The sequence below is a fragment of the Ovis aries genome, chromosome 21 (assembly GCF_016772045.2).
Source record: "Ovis aries strain OAR_USU_Benz2616 breed Rambouillet chromosome 21, ARS-UI_Ramb_v3.0, whole genome shotgun sequence".
In the NCBI taxonomy this organism is placed as follows: domain Eukaryota; kingdom Metazoa; phylum Chordata; class Mammalia; order Artiodactyla; family Bovidae; genus Ovis; species Ovis aries.
Genome location: NC_056074.1, coordinates 10,677,803 through 10,697,703, shown reverse-complemented (window position 1 = coordinate 10,697,703; position 19,901 = coordinate 10,677,803). Strand labels below are relative to the sequence as shown.

Below are 19,901 nucleotides of genomic sequence, written 5' to 3'. Positions count from 1 at the left end.
AAAGCTATTGCCTATCACTCCTGCAACTGAAATACACCAGGGATCTTGGTAAGCTTTCATGCAGAAAATAACATATGCCAAGACTCATATTTCTCTTAGTTCCCTGTGAAAGGGCGCTAAACAGTAAACAGAATATAGCCCTGAATGGTGTTTCCAGCTGTTCCTGAAAGCAATTTGATAACCTCAGTTTGGTTCTTCACTCCCAGGTTTTAAAAACAAACTAAAAAGAAAGTCTAATATTAGTTTTCCAAAGGTTAAAATTATAACTGAATTCATGCAAAATTGATGAAATACAACAAGATCTCAAGAATGCAAGCTGTCACTTCACATGTGAAGTATTACCTTCTAAAAAAAACAGAGACAAACAGAATCCAATCTATACTTCCAGCATTTGTCTCATTTTTTTTCAGATGGAACAAGTGCTGCTAATTATTATCAAAAACCTAAAATTACATTATATAAAACAAAAGTGAAATTTATCTGGAATTCTGATATCCACCTAAAGGCTGGAAAATTGGTGTGTGTTCTTCCATACATAGGTACACACATAGATGCAGCAATAAATGGAGCCACTCGTAGGATTACAGATGATAATTTGCATATTATGTTAGCCATTATAGCAAGGAATTGGACCGTCATTTTACGTGCTTCAAAGACATGATTTCTTTTGGCTGCGTGCTATTCCATCTCACGGTTGTATCCTCTGTTATAAACAATCCCATGGTAAAATAGGTAGACAAAAATGGTTATTTGCTTTTCTGATTATTTCCCTAGGATGAATTCCTAGAATATGACTAAAACGGTGACAGCATTTTTGAGACTCTATGAAGTGTTGCCAAATTGCCTTCCAAAATGTTACATGATATAAATCCTGTCCAGCAGCATCCTGGAGTGAACATCTTCCCACACTCTGGGCAACTGGAGCACTGCCATATTCTTTTTTATATTAAATGCACATTTGTATCTTTTATTTACATTATTTTGAATAACTGATTTAGAATATTAACAAACTTATTTGAACTTATCTTAATATTTAGCTGTGTAGGATCTTGGTGGGTTTTTTTATTGATTTGTAAAGACTCTTATAGTTATAATATAACTGTTTTATTTGTGGCCTTGCAGTTTTTTATATTTTAAACATATATTTAAAAATTCTTATGCAGACAAATCTATTTTTTTGTGTGTAAGCTCTTCTATTGTATTTATGATTAGAAATTTCTCAAAACTGAAATCAGTTAAATAAGACTGTTCATGGTTTTATTTTTATATTAGTCTATTAATGCATATGAAATCAGCTTGGTGTTTGACTATAGAAATAACTGATCATGTTTACTGAGTAAAGATTATTTGCCAAACAATATACTAAATTATCTATTTGTGTGTGTTAGTCACTCAGTCATGTCCAGTTCGTGGCGACTCCATGGACTATAGCCGGCCAGGCTCCTATGTCCATGGAATAAATTGTCTGTTTAATTCCCATAACCATTTTATGACTATTATTAATACTTATATTAACAGATACTGGCGAAAACTATTATTGTCTCTGTTTTATACATGAGGAAACTAAAGTTTAGAGAGGTTAATTTATTTATCCCAAGTTATATGACTAGGAAGTGATATAGCTGGTATTTGAACTCTGAAAGCTTCCAGAACCTATTCTCTTAAATACTCTTTATACTAGTAGGAATGGCTCCAACTGTATTACCAATTTGCTGAAGCTCAAGTCTTGAATAATCTATTTGTTTTTCTCTGATTTACATTAATTCCTTCATCATATATGATATTATTTTCTACACTAACCTCTGTTTCAGTTAGCCATTTTATTGAATTAGTCTGTCAGCCAATTCTTGAGTCAGCATTACACCATTTGTTAATTGTTACAGCTTTGTAATGCTTATTAATGGCTACGTGCAGTAGGACAAATAGCCCATTCACCATTCTACACTTTGACAGCTAACATTACTCTTCAGTTCAGTTCAGTTCAGTTCAGTTGCTCAGTTGTATCCGACTCTTTGCGACCCCATGAATCTCAGCACACCAGGCCTCCCTGTCCATCACCAACTTCCAGAGTTCACTCAAACTCATGTCCATCGAGTCAGTGACACCATCCAGCCATCTCATCCTCTGTTGTCCCCTTCTCCTCCTGCCCCTAATCCCTCCCAGCATCAGAGTCTTTTCCAATGAGTCAACCCTTCGCATGAGGTGGCCAACGTAATGGAGTTTCAGCTTTAGCATCAGTCCTTCCAATGAACACCCAGGACTGATTTCCTTCAGAATGGGCTGGTTGGATCTCCTTGCAGTCCAAGGGACTCTCAGAGTCTTCTCCAACACCACAGTTCAAAAGCATCATTACTCTTACCATCCATTTATTCCTCTAAAAAAACAGAATCTTTCTGTTAGGTTTAAATGCTTTATTAATTGGTCTATGATGAACTGTATTAAATATGGATAGAAATTAAGATTTTTCAATATCACATTTCATCTGCAGGAATATGTGTTAATTTATCATTCATTCAAATACCCTTTGACATCAATCAGTAAAATTTCATAATTTTCTTCATCTACGTCTTGCATGGACGGCAATAGACTTATTCCTGGTATGTGGTATTTTTTGCTGTTGGAATATTTAAACCCATATTTTCTCTTTATTGAGGTAATTAGGGAAGCAACTGATTGTTTACTACTTCTCTTATATCAAGCACATCTCGAGTTTTGGGGAAAAAACAGAAATTAATCTTCTATCAGATTTATCTCATTCTGTTTCATGTCATATTTCAGTGTTCAGAAATTTCAAATAATGTGAAAACATAACAGTAATAACAATTACTTTCTTTTCCTCTAACTTTAATGGGGATTCTTTTAGTATTTCAACATTAAGTACGGGAAAAATTGTTAATCTGGGATAGTTATTATTTATAGTGTTAAACATGTAGATTTTTATTTTTATTTTTCCAAGAGATTCTATCAGCAATGAATGTTAAATTATATTCAATGCCTTTAACATGTATTAGAATGATACTTTCAAATTTTATTTTAGCTGTTATGATTTATGTTAACAGATTTCTAATTAAACCATCTTTGCCTTCCAGGGATTCATTCCTAGTTATTCTTCATAAATGATTCTTCACTGATGTTAAATTTTGTTGGGTGCATTTTATTTAGGAATTATTCATTCTTATTAATGAGAATAGGTCATAGTATTATATTTATGCTTGCCTGTTTCTACATCCAGATAATTTATAAAGTGAACAAATAAATTAACAAATGACCAATTATATTGGGTTTGCAAAAAGGTTTGTTCAAGTTTTGCTCTAAGATGTTACAGAAAACCCAAATGAACATTTTGGCCAGCCCAGTACTTGGAGGATTTGCTAGATAAAGCATTCCAAGGATAAAAACTTAAGATTTGTACTATACATAGTATAATATGAATATATAATATTCATATTTATAAAAATATATGATACTTAGGTATCATATAGCTCTCAGATTGGCTCATTTGGGGATGCCCTGTACTTTAGTTTTTCTATTAGGGAAAATATCATTACATTCACGTAATGAATATATCCATAAATTATACCACCTTAATGTCATTTATAGCAAACATAAATAAGTTTGGGCCAGTTATTTATCAAATATATAAAATTTAACTTTTATAATAGTGCAATTAATTTATTTACTCATATATTCAAGAAGTTTTATTGAGTATCATGTGTCAGCTACTTCTATAATGCTCATGGTACTGTGAGAAATAAGACATGTGTGGTTTTTGCCATTGTAAAGCTATTCTTTGATATACATGAAGAATAGAATGCTGATCAAAGAAAGCGATTTGCCCAAATCCACATATGCTATAAATGGAGAAATTATTTTACTGTGCGACCTTATACAATTTTCAGTGGATAATTTTTCAGGAAATAGCTTCCATATATGTGTAGTACTTCATAATCAATTTGATCTAAAGGCAGTAAAGTCGATAGGATAACCCTTGGAAACTTCTCTAATTCTGCAAGGCTGCAAATCCTATCAGTTCACTAGAACTGCATTGTCAGAAATATGAAAAAATAGAAAAATTGTAACAATATTGACTTTTACTCCTCAAAGGCTAGGAGTAATAACTATTTCTCTTCCCGTCCTTATATTTCGGACTATACACATACTCATTTTAGCATCCCAAAAGCATTTCAAGGTAGGAATTATTATTTCCACTTTGGGCTTGATAAAATGGAGACTCAGAATTTAAAATAAATTGGCCAATGTCATATAGCAAGGAAAGGATCTAGATCTCAAATCTAGGACAGCCTCTCTTCTATGCCTTTCCCAATGTATGTTTCATAACTATATTAACTGCAAGAGTATTATGTGAAGGCTAAGTGTTTCTAAAATTGTTTAATTTGAGTTATGCTTTTAGATATCTTTTTAAATGACCAGAAATGAGAAAAAAGTTAATTGGCCTGCCAATCAATCATAAACAGGCAGAAGTCCAAAAATGAAGAAGAAACTGATCAAGTATAATGGGCTCGATATTGTCATGACTTCATAAAAGCCTTGATAAAAGAATAAGTCTTGGAAAAGAATTCAAAAGTAATTTAAGGAGTAAAAAACCTAAAGGGTGAAAGTTAACTGGGTTTATCACAATTCTATTGAACCAATCCATACTGAAATTTTCTTTTTGGAGTAGAGAAGGGTGCCAGTTTGTAACTTTTCAAAGGTACAAGCAGGCTTCCCTTGTGGCTCAGCTGGTAAAGAATCTGCCTGTAATGCAGGAGACTTGGGTTCAATCCCTGGGTTGGGAAGATCCCCTGGAGAAGGGAAAGGCTACCCACTCCAGTATTCTGGCCTGGAGAATTCCATGGGGTCACAGAGTCGGACACAACTAAGTGACTTTCACATCACTTCACTTCACTTCTGATACATGAAACTGAGTTCTGAGAGAGAAGCAACCACATTCTACTTATTGCTGGGCTCCTGGTACCTGGCACAGCACGTGCTACGTAACAGTCGTTCGGTTAATACTTGCATCAGTGAATAAAGGAGCCTCTAGAGGGAAATCAGTGCAAACAACTGAAAGACACCAGAAAGACAGCCAGCAGATTCACTTTTCTTGATCTGATTCTGCTACTAATTGTCATTACTGTAGAACAGAGTTTTAAGTTTCTTACGCCTCGCTTTCTTCATCAGGGAAATAAAGAGGCAGAGCTAAACGATCCCACAGGTCTTGATTAACTCTAAAATTTGATGATCTCCAATTAATAATATCAGCATTTTTCTTTTCTTTTCTTTCTTTTTTTAACAGATTTCTAACACATCAGAGAGGAGAAGCTCCTACTTATCAAAACTCCCCCCAGGAAGTCAGGGACTCTGACCACAAATTAAACCACTTAGAGCCTTTCTGGAAGCAATCACCACAGATCCTATATCCCCATTTTCCTCAGGTAGTCTTTTTAATCACTATAAAATAATGATTCTAAAAACTTTTTTCATGATTTATTAATAGGGCAAATAAACATACACAAGAGCTGAAATTAACTGACAGAGTGATACTATGCTTTTAAACATGCATATAAATCTAATTTTCTAGAAAGAAGAAACATATTACCCAGTATCTCTAATGTTCTATTTGTCCAGCAACTGAGGAATGACCCAATGTTAACAGACTAACATAGCCATTCTTCTTGCACAAGGCTATAAAGTCATGAGTAATCACTTTTCCACACTTAGGGCAAAATATTTATTCCATTTAGAGGGATGCCAGTTTGGTTACACAGAAATAAGAAAATAATTATGAATGGCTCAACTGTGTAATACTTTTTTAGTTTTTCTTTTCTTTAACACTAAAGTGGAAAGGACTACATCATCACCCACTAGAGATTAGAAATGCAAAAATTCAATGACGTTTCTCTGTGTTGACTTTAGCTAAGTAGGACTGTAGTGGTCTGCTTAACAACCAGCCCCAATTTTTGTAGGTACAGTCATAGAATCTACAAAGAGTTCAGCAGGCCCACCCATGAAAATCGCACACGTGGTGTTATGGCTACAAAGAAAGAAGAGTGCACCAAATCCTAGAAATATAAGGGCTAACTCTGGGAACTGTCAGACACACAAATGGGGGTAGGTACTTGCTATGTGTGCTGTGTGCTAAGTCACTTCAGTCATGTCCAACTCTTCGCAATCCCCATGGCAAGCCCACTAGGCTTCTCTGTCCATGGGACTCTCCAGGCAATAATACTGGAGTGCATTGCCATGCTCTCCTCCCAGATATCTTCCCTACCCAGGGATAGAACTTGCGCCTCTTTATGTCTCCTGTAACAGCGGGCGGGTTCTTGACCACTAGCGCCATCTGGGAAGCCCAAGTATTTGTTATATAGTTTCCTAATTTACTTTAATTGGTTACAAAGTAACCTTCAGAAAGACAGATGGAATGTCAGAAGAAGAAAAGACCAGAGATCTCTGAGCCAGCCCACTTGCCTTAGGGACAAAAACCTAGGACTCAGAGAGGTTCATATCTTGTCCAAGGTCATACCCAGGAGCCAAGCCAGGTCACAGACTTTGCTCTCTAGTTCCCAGTGCAACATTCTTTTCTCTGTCCCTCAAACAGAGCTGTACTTCTACAATAGTCCTCATTGGATGTGTTCTCTGAGAATACAGAGAACACACTCAGTTGCTCAGAATAAGGATAGCTCAAGAAAAGAACCACATTTTACTTATTGGTGTGTTTCTAGTACCTGACATAACACGTGCTACATAATAGCCATTCAGTTAAGGCTCGGATAAACCCAGGAATGAGCCTCTGTAGCCCTAGAAAAATCAGTGCAGATGATTGAAAGACACTGGAAAGACAGTCGGCAGATTCAGATGCTAGGTCTGATTCTGCCACTGTCAAGGAGTCAGTCCATTCTCCTCAGAAATTTCAGAGATGTTTGAAAAGGAGGAGGAAGGATAAAAGAGAAAGTGGTGATAACTCAAGAGCTTGAGGCTCAATTTATGCTGAATGACATTAAAAACAGATATGGATTATCAGCACTATATCAGAAAATGTCTTCTCCCAAAATAGATAAATGGATACATAAGATGTGGTATATAGATATAGATACATATTATGTATGTGTATATATATATACACACACACACAATGGAATACTCAGCCATTAAAAAATTGAAATTTTGCCATTTGTAGAAGGACGGGAGAAATAGATGAATGGGATTAAAGGTACAATTTTCCAGTTATAAAATAAACAAGCCATAGAAATGTAATATACACCATAAGCAATATGGTCGATAATATTTTAATAAATTTGTATGAGGGCAGATGGCTACTAGAGTTACCACATGATCATTTCATAATGTGGGTAAATGTCAAATCACTATGAAATATACCTGAACCCAACATAATATTGTACATCAGTAAAAAATTTGGTAAAATTTTTTGAATATATATTTCAATAAAAACTTCAAGATGATGGTATAGCAAAGGGGCTTGGTGTCACAAGAAGGACTAAAAATAAACACACCTCATTTACAGAATCTACTGGATTTACGATCACTGCCCGAATTCAGAGAACATTCCAGGTGGAATGTTCTTGGCTGTTGGAATGCCCCTATGTGTAGAATATAACCAAATAGGACATCATCACACATCTGGTCCATTCTCCTTACCATGGACCCACAGCAGGATCTGCTGCTTGCTTTGGTAACTCAGAGTTCTTTTGTACAACGAACTGTGATTACTTCATAAAGGTCAGTTCTCCCAAATCCCTGGAAACCATGGCACACCAACCCACCAAGATCACAGAAGCAATTAAAAGTGTTTAACCGGGAAGGTTGCCAGGACCAGATGGTTCTACCAGTGGGTTTTTGTTTTTGTTTTAAACTGCACAACACTAGGGAAACAGCATTTATTCACCTCATATCTATTTTCTAGTGGTTTTTTCATATTTATAAAATAATGCACTCATCATAGGCATTCTCATTACACGGACATTAGAACGTGGGTCATAAGAGACAATGATAGAGTCTTCCCCCTGCCCCCATCATGTCCATTGTGATTCAAATCAGCTCAAAGTTTGCTATATATACTCTACCACTATGAATGCCTATAAAATTCTACTTCTATGAAGTAAAGGGTTCTTCAAGAGCTTTTGGAATTAGACTATAGGATAATCTATGTACTAAGAAAGGGGTCAGACAAACTTTAACAAAATGGTTACTTTGTGCTACAAAAATGCTCTGCACCCCTAGTTTTATAGTTTACAATTGCCAAACACTACCACTTATTATCTATAAGATCATTATTAATGCATCAGATTTATTTAACTGAGATAAGGATTCAGCTTAGAAGCTTATTTAAATCATACCAACATAGGGTGGCCATGGGTCAAATCCTGGATCTGATGTTTCCTATTTTTTTTTCTTTTTTCAGCAAATTGACCTTGGGAAAACCATTATCTCTTCTGACCTCTGGAGATTATCATTATCTATAATTAAAACAGTATGATATTTGCATATTTAAAGTACAAAAAAAAGGTTGCGAAAAAGACCCAAATATATATATATATATATATATATATATATACACTTTGGTGTGTGATAAAGTGGCATCTCAAATCAGTGAGAAAAAAATAAATTTATAATAAATAATACTGAGACAACTGGGTAGTCACTTGGAAAAAGATAAAATTAGATCAGTACCTCACATCGTACACTAGAATAAACTCCAAATGGATCAGAGAGCTGGATGTAAAAAAGAAAAAAAAAGAAAACATGATTAATTCCTTAAAACATAAGATAGGAGAAAGCTTTTGTAAACATGACTCAAAAATCCACGAGCAATAACATATATATACATATATGTGTACATGCATGCTAGGTCACTTCAGTCATGTCAAACTCTGCAACTCCAAGACTGCCAGGCTCCTCTGTCCATGGAATTCTCCAGGCAAGAATACTGGAGTGGGTTGCCATGCCCTTCTCCAGGTGATCTTTTCAACTCAGGGGTCGAGCCAGCATCTCTTATGTCCCCTGTATTGGCAGGCAGGTTCTTTACCACTAGAGCGACCTGGGAAGCCCACATATATGAGTTATATATGTGAGCAATAAAACCACATATATGTATACATTTATGTTTTTCAAAATATGAATAACAAACTATAAAAATATACTTGCAACTTAGATAACAGGCACAAAGATATAATACTTTAACACAGAGAAAGCCTCTAGAAATCTGGAAGGAAAATACCAAAGGCCCAGGAGAACAATGGGCAGCTTACACCCAAAAAGAAAAATAAATGTTTTCAAACATACCAAAAGATCCATAATATCACTTACAAGAGAAGTAAAATTTCACTAAGATACTCTTGCCTACTATTTGACTGACAAAAATGTGAAAGCTTTTTAACAATTTAATTGACAAGAAGAAACAAGGATTCTCCTACATTGCTGGTGAGCATGCAAAGCATTACAACTTGTATGATAGTGCATTTGACAATACCTAACAAAATTACACGTGTGTTTTCCTTCTAATCCAGAAATCTCATCTCTAGGAACCTACTCTATGATCACACCTCTATAAATTCCAAAGAGCATACCTACAAGGCCATTTGTGATAATACTGTATATAATAGCAAAAAACTAACGAATTTCAAATAATCAACAGAGAATTTATTGAATAAGCCATGGTCATCTACCCAAAAAGTGCTATGTGGTTATAAAAAAAGGGTGAAGAAGATCTCTACAGAGAGTTATAGAATAATTTAAATATATTTAATAAGTGAAATAGCAAGCAAGATGTTTACCTTTCTCATTAGGAAGGAAGAAATTAATAAATACACACATACACATGCATCTTACTACTTTCGTGATAAGAAATGCCAAATGGTAAACAAACAATAATAATAACTGGTAACAATGTAAGCCCACCAGTGAAAATCATTTTGTCTAGGATAGACTATTTTCGTTTTAAACTTGCTTTATTATACATATACATATGTTGTTTTTAATGTACAAAGATTTAGATATTCTTGAAAGCTTTTAAAGAATCACTTTAGGGTGTAACTATTTTACTTGTTCTCTGATAAAATAAAATTAACTTTCAATCAATACCTTAGTCTTTTAAAAGTTATGAATCGCAATTATTTTAAGTGATTCATTTCCTTCTCAAAAATGTCTTGCTTGGACAATGAATTATATATGACTACACGTACTGGGGACTGGGAGAAATGGTTAAAAAAAAATGAAAGCAATACCTCTCTGCTGTATCTTTTACCACAGTTGTTACTTTTAAATCCTGTGTATATACAAATAAACTTTAAGAGAAACAAAACAATAAATTCTAGCAATGCAAACTAAAACAACCTAGTCTGTCTATCAGATTACCAATTTAATCTCAAGGGAAAAAACAGTTATTTCAAGTGACTTTTAAATACAGTTCATTTTATTTTGAGTGCCTTCTGTGGAAAAAGTGAATTGCAAAAAGCCCTGCACTTTATTCAGTAGTTTGTTTACTTGTATTGTTAGGGCTGTAATTTTGATGCTGTTTTGGTCTATCAGGGAGAATAAAGCAAACAAACAAAAGTATCATTAAGGAAATGAGCAGCTTAGTGTAAGAGAAAGGAATTACAAAGTCAAGGAGCTTTAACTAAATGCTATGTAACGTTAGATTTGAATTGAAAATACTGTTAGCTACTCATGATATTTATATATATATGCTGCTGCTGCTAAGTCGCTTCAGTCGTGTCCGACTCTGTGCTACCCCATAGAAGGTAGCCCACCAGGCTCCTCTGTCCCTGGGATTCTCTAGGTAAGAATAGGATTCTCCAGGTAAGAATAGGATTCTCCAGGCAAGAATGCTGGAATGGGTTGCCATTTCCTTCTCTCTTATATATATATATATATATATCTATATATATATATATATTTTTTTTTTCACTGTTTACTAAAAGGACCTAAGAAACAGTAACACACTAGTGGTCAGGAGCATAACTAACACCAAGAACTTGGTTTCTAACTATCATTTTCTACTAAATGGAATCAGAATACCTTGGAGAGATGACTAATTTTATATTGGGGCGGAAAAAGTTCCAGACCATGAAAGCCATTTTGAAGGGGTCCTTCTTGACCAAATTTGGACTTCAAAGAGAATACTGCTAGTTTTTTTTTTTTTAATTGAAAGAGAACATTTGCCATCCTTAAAGCTGATTTTTTAATATTAATTTCCTATTCTAAGAGAAATGTATGCAGTCATCCTGCGTTCACATAACATCTTCAGACAATGAAGAAAAACATCTTGTAGAAAAATGCCCTGTAGAAGAAATAACAGAATTCCAGCAAGTGAGCTACAGGGACCAAATGTGGCAAAATACCAACAAACGGTGAACAAGGTCAAGTTGTATAATGGAGTTTGTTAACTGCTCTTTCAACTTTTCCCTAGGTTTTTAATTATTCAAGATAAAAATGGGGGGTGGGGGGAGAGTTCAGTGTTATGGGGAAACTTTGAGAGGTTTAGATGACAACACAGTAAAGATATAAGATTCAAATATAATTCATGAATCATGACTGGATCCTGGTTTGGTAAAAAAAAAAAAAAACACACAAAATACTATAAACAGTTGAGGAGGACAGTTGGGGAACGTGCATATGAACTGGGTATTAATAATACTGGAAAGTAATCATTAATTGTTTATTGCCTGGTGATGCTGTCACGGTTATGTAGGAGATAAATATTGACGCCATTCTGTCTGCAAGTTACCTTCAAATGGCTCTGTGAAAATAATTACAGCTGTTTACATAGACCAGGGAAGATAAATTAATAGATTGATAATTTCATACATAGATAATACACACTGGGCATATTGCTAACAATTGTTGAATACCAAAACTATTAACGTTCATTATATTATTCTTTCAATATTGTAGCAATTTTTAAATTTGTCTGATAAAATGCTGAAAAAAAATTAAAATTAAAGACAATAATTGGGGGGCTTAACAGCATTACATATAAATAAAAAAATTTGTATACATAGTTGTGCCATCTTAAGATTCAGTTCAGTCGCTCAGTTGTGTCTGACTCTTTGAGGCCCCATGGACTACAGCATGCCAGGCCTCCCCGTTCATCATCAACTCCCAGAGTTTACTCAAACTCATGTCTGTCGCGTCAGTGATGCCATCCAACCATCTCATCCTCTGTCATCCCCTTTTCCTCCTGCCTTCAATCTTTCCCAGCATCAGGGTCTTTTCCAATGAGTCAGTTCTTCGCATCAGGTGGCCAACGTACTGGAGTTTCAGCTTCAGCATCAGTCCTTCCAATGAGTATTCAGGACTGATTTCCTTTAGGATGGACTGGTTGGATCTTCTTGCAGTCCAAAGGACTCTCAAGAGTCTTCTCCAACACCACAGTTCAAAAGCATCAGTTCTTCGGCGCTCAGCTTTCTTTATAGCCCAACTCTTACATCCATACATGACCACTGGAAAAACGATAGCTTTGACTAGATAGACCTTTGTTGGTATCTCCTTTGTTGGTATCTTAAGATTCAACTTCTAAATAAATGCTGTTCTACCCTGTTCCTCTACTATCCTACATTTTATGACACAGAATGTCATTAACATGGGGAGGAAATTGGGGATGCCTTATTGGGTTGAGTGAACAACTTTGGGTTTAGGGAACATGAGATTAAGAAGGCTGAATTACTATAAAATGGTCCCTTGACTTCCCTGTGTTTTAACTGGATCTTGTTGGCTAGTTCCATATTTCCCAAAGGAAGAGAGAAATGTTGATTTTCCCACTCTCTGTTTTAGCCCTTCCATTTAAACTCAGCCAAGTGAAGAATACCAGAAATCCTCCTTGTACACATCCCCTCCACACACCAAACTTCCCATGCACACACCTATGATGCACTAACCTAACACACCGGTTAAAGACTCCAATTACCATAACTCTTACTTCCATGCAGCCAGAACTGCTGTTAGTATCTAAGATGAATACCTTGTCAACACTCAATTTTGCCCCAACACTGACTCTTTGTCCTGGGCTTAGATGAAGACACATTCTAGCAATTTAGCTCTTTTTTAAAGTACTGTGTCTCCTACGTTTACTTATGTTAAAAACATTTTTACCAACTAAAATATTTAGAATATAAATGTAACTTAAAGTTTCATATACTCAATCAAGTCCTAGACTTTCCTTTGCTACTTGATTTTGCTTGAAAATCTTAATCCTTGCCATTTTCTGTTCCAGAATAATTATGCTTTGCTCTAGGGTGCATAGAGAGAGGCTAATTCATAGATTAATTCATAGATATAAGGGTTATTAAGACAGTTGAATCAAGTTGTAAATTCCTAGTTCACCTTCAAGTGCCAGCTGATATGATATTTCCCTTCATATATGTCTTCTCAAACATATAGGCAAATGCCAAACTAATCTATACCCCAGTAATTAGCACATCACAAGGACAAGAAAGAAAGCTGAGCACCAAAGAATTGATACTTTTGAACTGTGGTGTTGGAGAAGACTCTTGAGAGTCCATTGGACTGCAAGGAGATCCAACCAGTCCATCCTAAAGGAAACCAGTCCTGAATGTTCATTGGCAGGACTGATGTTGAAGCTGAAACTCCAATACTTTGGCCACCTGATGCGACGAGCTGACTCATTGGAAAAGATCCTGATGCTGGGAAAGATTGAAGGCGGCAGGAGAAGGGGATGACAGAGGATGATATGGTTGGATGGCATCATTGACTCAATGGACATGAGTTTGAGTAAACTCCAGGAGCTGGTGATGGACAGGGAGGCCTGGTGTGCTGTAGTCCATGGGGTCGCAAAGAATCAGACACGACTGACCAATTGAACTGAACTGAGGACAAGGAAGGGCTCATTAAATATTTCTTGAGTGAATAATGTATCCACCCCTATGATATTTACCATTCAACTTACTATGCTATAGCATAACTATTTCTACATACCAGTTTCCCTTCAATGGAGCTAACATGGAATATTTTCTTCTGGGTAGAGTGAAATGATGAAGAATAGTCTTGGGAAAATAAATCTGGCAAGAGTTTCCAGGTGGAAGGGTAAATCTGAGGAATAACACACTGAAGGAGTAAGGAAAACTAGCTATAAATCATTTGTATATAAAGCCACAGAAGTTCCTTTAGACCAGATGATTGAGCCTAAGATTAGAGACAATCCATTCCTATCCTTAAAACATTGGACTGATGGCACAGCAAAGCCTAGTGTCTTAAATGTACAGCCTTGGAATTAAAGTTAAAATTCAGAAACTCATTTAAACCTTTAAAGCTTCAGGAAAAAAAAAAAAAGTAAGATACTGTATGGGAGCTATTTCAGTGGGTGGCAATAAATCTTTGTAGTGGAGAGTTATATTGCATGATTGTGGCAACTGCTTTATTTTTATTCTGTATACTGTAGTGAATCAACATTGCCATCATTAAATATTTATCCAGCACTTCTGCTAAGCTGCTGCAGCAAACTGATTTTTTAATGTTTCTCCCTATCTAATTATAGACAAAATAGATAATATGAATATAAAAGGGCATGAATACTCAACAAATAATATTTGTATTGAAATATGTACAGCTTTATTGAAACAGTCACCAGGGTAGAGCTGTAAGAAAAGATAAAGTATACAGAAAATATGGTTTAATGAAAATAAATGCAATAAAGTACATAAATCAAAATTAATTGCAAATGTGTGTGTGTGTGTGTGTGTGTGTGTGTATGCATGCGCACTCAGTCACGTCAGTCGTGTCCAAATCTTTGCAACCCCATGGATTATCGTCCACCAGGCTCCTCCGTCCACGGGATTCTCTAGGCAAGAATACTGGAGTGCATTTCCATGTCCTCTTCCAGGGGATCTTCCCAACCCAGAGATCAAACCTGTGTCTCCTGCATCTCCTGCATGGCAGCTGGATTCTTTACCCACTGAGCCACCCAGGAAGCCCCTTGGCAAACATAGTTGAGCCCAAATACATAAATCTGAGTGAAATGGAAATATTGGAAAGTGAGGTGCCTAGGGATTAGTGAGGGAAAATCAAGGAGGGTTTCAAGGAAGAGGCGAGGGTAAAACAGACATTCATTTAAGGAGACTTCACTTGCCCTCTTATTCAACAAAATGTTTACAAGATTCTTTTCTGTCTGCCATGTTAGGTGCAAAAGTTCTAGAAATAAATAAGCCATTGTTCCTATTGTCTAGGAGTTCACAGTCTATTAGAGAAGAAAGACATAAAAATAATTGCCATACAATGAAGTAAATGCTTGGGAGGAATATGGAATTAGGAAAGACTCAAGATATTGAGATTTGCGGCTAAGTAAGAGAAAGTTTGCTGGGTACAGAAAGCAAAGAACAGTGTTCTAGCAAAAGGGGCTGTGGTTCAGTGCTTACACATTAGGGGTTTATTTGTATAAATGGTAAGGACCATGCTCCCTGGCAGAAGCAAATACATGCACAAGTCAAGACCTGCAGACAAAGTAGAAAAGGGAGTCCAGGAGAGTTTGGGTGTGTGCAGAGGGCTGATGGAAAAGGCGTATGAGCAATTGGGCAGAAGGGGACTTTTTATGGTATATTGATAATTCTGGGGGCTTCCCAGGTGGCACAGTGGTAAAGAATCCACTTGACAATGCAGGAGACATAGAAGATGCAAGTTTGATCTCTGGGTTGGGAAGATCTACTGGTGTAGGAAATGTCAACCCAGTTCAATATTCTTGCCTGGAAAATTCCATGGACAGTGGAGCCTGGTGCGCTACAGTCCATGGGGTAGCAAAGAGTCGGATACAACTGAGCATGGAACACAACAATGATGATTCTGGACTTTATTCTGTATGTAATGGTTAAGTAACTGACGATTTTAAGAAGGGACAATCAGATAAACAATTCAGAAGGCATTAATACATGCAGCGTTAGGACGAGGAAGGGACATTCTTAGCACCTTCCATTTTTGTGCTTCTGGGTAGGTTTAAGTGTTAGATACTCAGCTCAATAGCACTCATAAAAATGTGTTGACAAGATATTTGGGGGACATTCAATCAAGGTCAGGTTGTTGCAATATGACTGTACCAGCAACTGAAAAAATAAATACGTATTTTTCTCAGTACCTGCTAATTTCAGATATCATATTGGATTATGTATCAAATTAAACTCTTTATCATTAAGGAAATTAAGTCAAGTATCACAAAACCTTATTCCTGCCACTCAAGACTTAACTTGGCAACATAAAATGTGCCGTGAGCAAGCCAGGGGATGTCCCAGACCTAGAGTGTCTGTACTGCCAAGGCTAGAAGGATCTAAGATTTATGCAGGCTAATCTCTTTAGTTCACAAATAGGTAGACAGATATGCAGAACTACCATTTGACTATCTGAAATTTATACAACTAGTATTATAGAATTAGAGCTTTATCTTCTGATTCCCAGTGACAGCCCCCAGCTTTTTCTGCAACACTGGACTGCCTCTCTTCAATGGAAGGGGCCATTCTTTAAGGACATGGCTCTGGTTAATTTCTGTCTATTAGGGTCACTCTACAGTGCCCTCATTTTGAGGCCACTAAAGCCTGACTCACAAATAGCCTGAGTCCAGCATCTTTCTATATGAAGATATAGAAAGGTAATTCCATGAAATGAACATGAAACTTCCTGGAGGAAGCTTGTCCCTTCTTTTACAAGACATTGCACCTGGGGAAGGCAGATCACCCTAAAGGAGACAAAGGATGGTCTGAATAGCCTACCTGATGTCATTCACAGAAATTACACAATAAATAGCCAAAATACAGAGAAGTGACATATTACTTTTACCAGGTAATGTCAAATAAGCAGAGAAAATAAAGATCAGCTCTGTTGGAAGTAGTCTAAAGCCATTTTCTCCAGGGGTAATTGAAAAAAAAAAAAAAAAACTAGCATATCCAGTGAGGCATGCTTTTGAAGATACTTTGCAAAACAAACTCTCTGAAAAGCAAATTGTTTTTCTGCCTCTTTTTCATTTTGAAGAAATGGTGCTAAACACCTTAAGACTGGGTAAAAGAAGGAATCTGTTGATAATTGGAAACATAGACTTGCATAGTTTTCCAACTTGATTGTTTGTCTCACCATTCTCAATATTTATACCCTAAAAGCAATTATTAATATTTTTCCAAAGTTTGCTTAAAATGGTGATCTCCCCAACTGATTCACCATTGGTGAGCTGTAGACTTTCAGATGTACTTTTGAGAGAGCTGGTAGTAGTTCAGCCTCATATTTATGACATCCTGTGACAACGGGCAATGGGCTTGTTTCTGTGCAATTAGTAGCATTCGACTGAGCTAAGACTCAACACCTCTTCCGCTATTCTTCAGTGCTCCTCTCAATACCTTCTTTCTTAAAAACCTATTTCTAATTCTCTACATCAAGTGGGGTCTCTTCTTGCTAACTCCCCATCAACTTTGTCTATAACCCTATTGTCTTATAGCCCTTTCTTTACTTTAGGGAGTGCTTGAGTGGGAGAGCAAGGTATCAACACGTGTGTGTTCCTTCAATATTGCAGTCAATAGGTAGCCCAGTTTACAGATGTACCCAACACACAGTAGGTGTTCACCAGAGGTAATTCTTGCACTGTTTAAAGGGATGCTACCTAATTTAATCCTCACAACAATGCTTGGATAATGATACTATAAATGATTATAGATACTATTTATTTTACTCACACTTGGTATCAAGAGAATTTGACATGAATTTCTTTTATTCTGTGATGTGGAATTCTCATTCTATAGATGAAGCCACAGGCTCGGAGTCATCAAGTCACTTATACAAGTTCGCCTATCCAACTGGTAGCAGATTCTAAGTACAAACCTTGGCCTTCCACTAGTTGCTGCTACTATTAGTAGCAGAAGTATTTTTCTTTGTTATGTCAAATTGTCTGAGTTCAACTTCTAAATCACAATTTTTCTGAAGGATAGGACCATGTCTTATTTATATCTGTTGAACTCAAGTGAATATCACTGATTCAAAAGGAGGTTACACCAGCCTTTTCCCTACTGAGTAATGCCTTTTTTTCCCCTAAATCTTTTTCCCTCCTTTGTGCTAAGATACAAAACCAAAATAAAGTTAAATTCAAATTTAATAGAAGTAAAGTTAAAAACAATCTAACAGCCAAGCCTTTGGTTATAGTTTAACCTTCATTTCTGATGACAAATTAAAAAAAAATGACATTTGGCGTAACCATAAGATCTGCTTGATTTGACCAAAAAATAGAAGTATGAGTCGATAGGGCATGATGAGCTGTAACAAGATGTAACCAACAGGTTACTTTTTTTTCTTTCTCTTTCTTGGCTGGCATAGCCTGGCTTCTCTCCAGACAAGACTTGTGACATCATCTCCTGTCTCTTCTCCTCCCAAACCATCTTGTGGAAGTGTATCTCATTGAGAAAAAAAAAAAATGATTACAGCATTTTTTTTTCTTTTTACATTACACTGAAATGTAATGTTCTAAAATATTTCTACTTATCTTCCATAAGATTGAAATCAGTGAGAGTTTGTGAAGAAATAATCATTTTTCTCAGTTAAATGGAGATGATCTGGCGGGAGAAGGGAAAAGGCATACCTGCTATGAAACTGCTTGAAGCCCTGGAAGCCGCTCTGTTTGGCCATGGGAACTGTTCACAGGATGCGGTGTATCTAAGGGAACTTATGAGGTCTTATGGCTGCTTTCTGGTAGTTGCTTGAATTTCACTCTTTGCTAATGAGTGTGCTGGACTGGCTCCTATAGGCAAGTGAAAGATAACTGTTTTGTGACCTAGCTGTCAAAACACTGGTAGCTTAAAATCAGGCATGGTGGAAGTATGAACACCACGGATATCCGCAAATGCTACAAATCAGAGCCTTTTTAAAAAGAGCCTGTTTATAGCACATCATTGCATTTAACTCTGGTTATAAGGACCCCTGGGGCTTCTCTGGTGGCTTTGATGGTAAGGAATCTGCCTGCAATGCAGGACACCCGGGTTCAATCCCTGGGTTGGGAAGATTCCCCTGGAGAAGGGAATAGGAACCTGCTCCAGTGTTGTTGCCTGGAGAATTCCATGGACAGAGGAGCCTGGACGGGTACAGTCCATGGGGTCGCAAAGAGTCAGACACAACTGAGTGACTAACACACACACATAAGGACCTCTACCACAAACAACTAGCCTGAAATTATCTTGAAATTGGAAGGCACTGGGCCACTGGACATGACTGTGCAGACACCTCTGTGCCCCAACGAAACTACCTGCAGAGGCGCTGAAATTCAGCCCACCCTCCGGTCCCCAAGCTGTGTGCCTTGGCGTGGGGAAGTGATCTCTCCGAGGAGGATGTATTTTTCCATTTTGCAAAATGCTGCCTTATGAGCTAGCACTGTCTCTGTTTAAATCAGATTGCATGTGTTCCCACGCCGACGCTCCACAAGTCACCTCCAGTGTCACAACTGCAGATTACATCAGTCATGTCATTCCTTGTGTGCCCTTTACTTCAGATTACAAGGACTAAAATTATTGACTGGTTATTGTCACCTCAGCTCTGAGAATAGTCACTTCCTCTTTTATAGATGGCTATACCACAGCAGCAGCACACCGTATTCCAGAGAGGTTAAGACATTTGCCCAAAATTGCGTAGCTAATTAAAGGAGTTCAAATCTCCATATAACTGACTCTAAGACCTTCCCAAATGGATAGTATGCTGATCAAAATATGGCACATATGGAAATTATTTCTCTAGAATAAAGTTCTGAGGGACATTTTAAAACTTGTAATATAAAAGGAAAACATTGCAAATGCAATAAATACATTCCACTTTTTAAAACAAAGTTTTCATACTTTTTCATCATTTAATGTAACTATATTATCTATGGCGTAATTCTTATCATCACTCCCATTTTATGGAGTGAAAAACTCTGAAATCAG

General features: G+C 36.6%; 1 protein-coding gene across 25 annotated transcripts in view; it reads right to left on the bottom strand.

Moving 5' to 3' along the window:
- DLG2 (discs large MAGUK scaffold protein 2) overlaps positions 1-19,901 on the bottom strand; it is a 2,369,976-nt gene that overhangs the window by 1,132,679 nt on the left and 1,217,396 nt on the right. For 11 of the 25 annotated variants that reach the window (XM_042238120.2, XM_060403917.1, XM_060403919.1 and 8 more), the window contains one exon: positions 8,689-8,730. The exons of the other annotated variants lie outside the window; for them this stretch is intronic. In XM_042238120.2, coding sequence (XP_042094054.1) covers positions 8,689-8,730 — 42 coding nt within the window. The remainder of the gene's footprint in view (positions 1-8,688; positions 8,731-19,901) is intronic. 25 annotated transcript variants of the gene reach the window in all.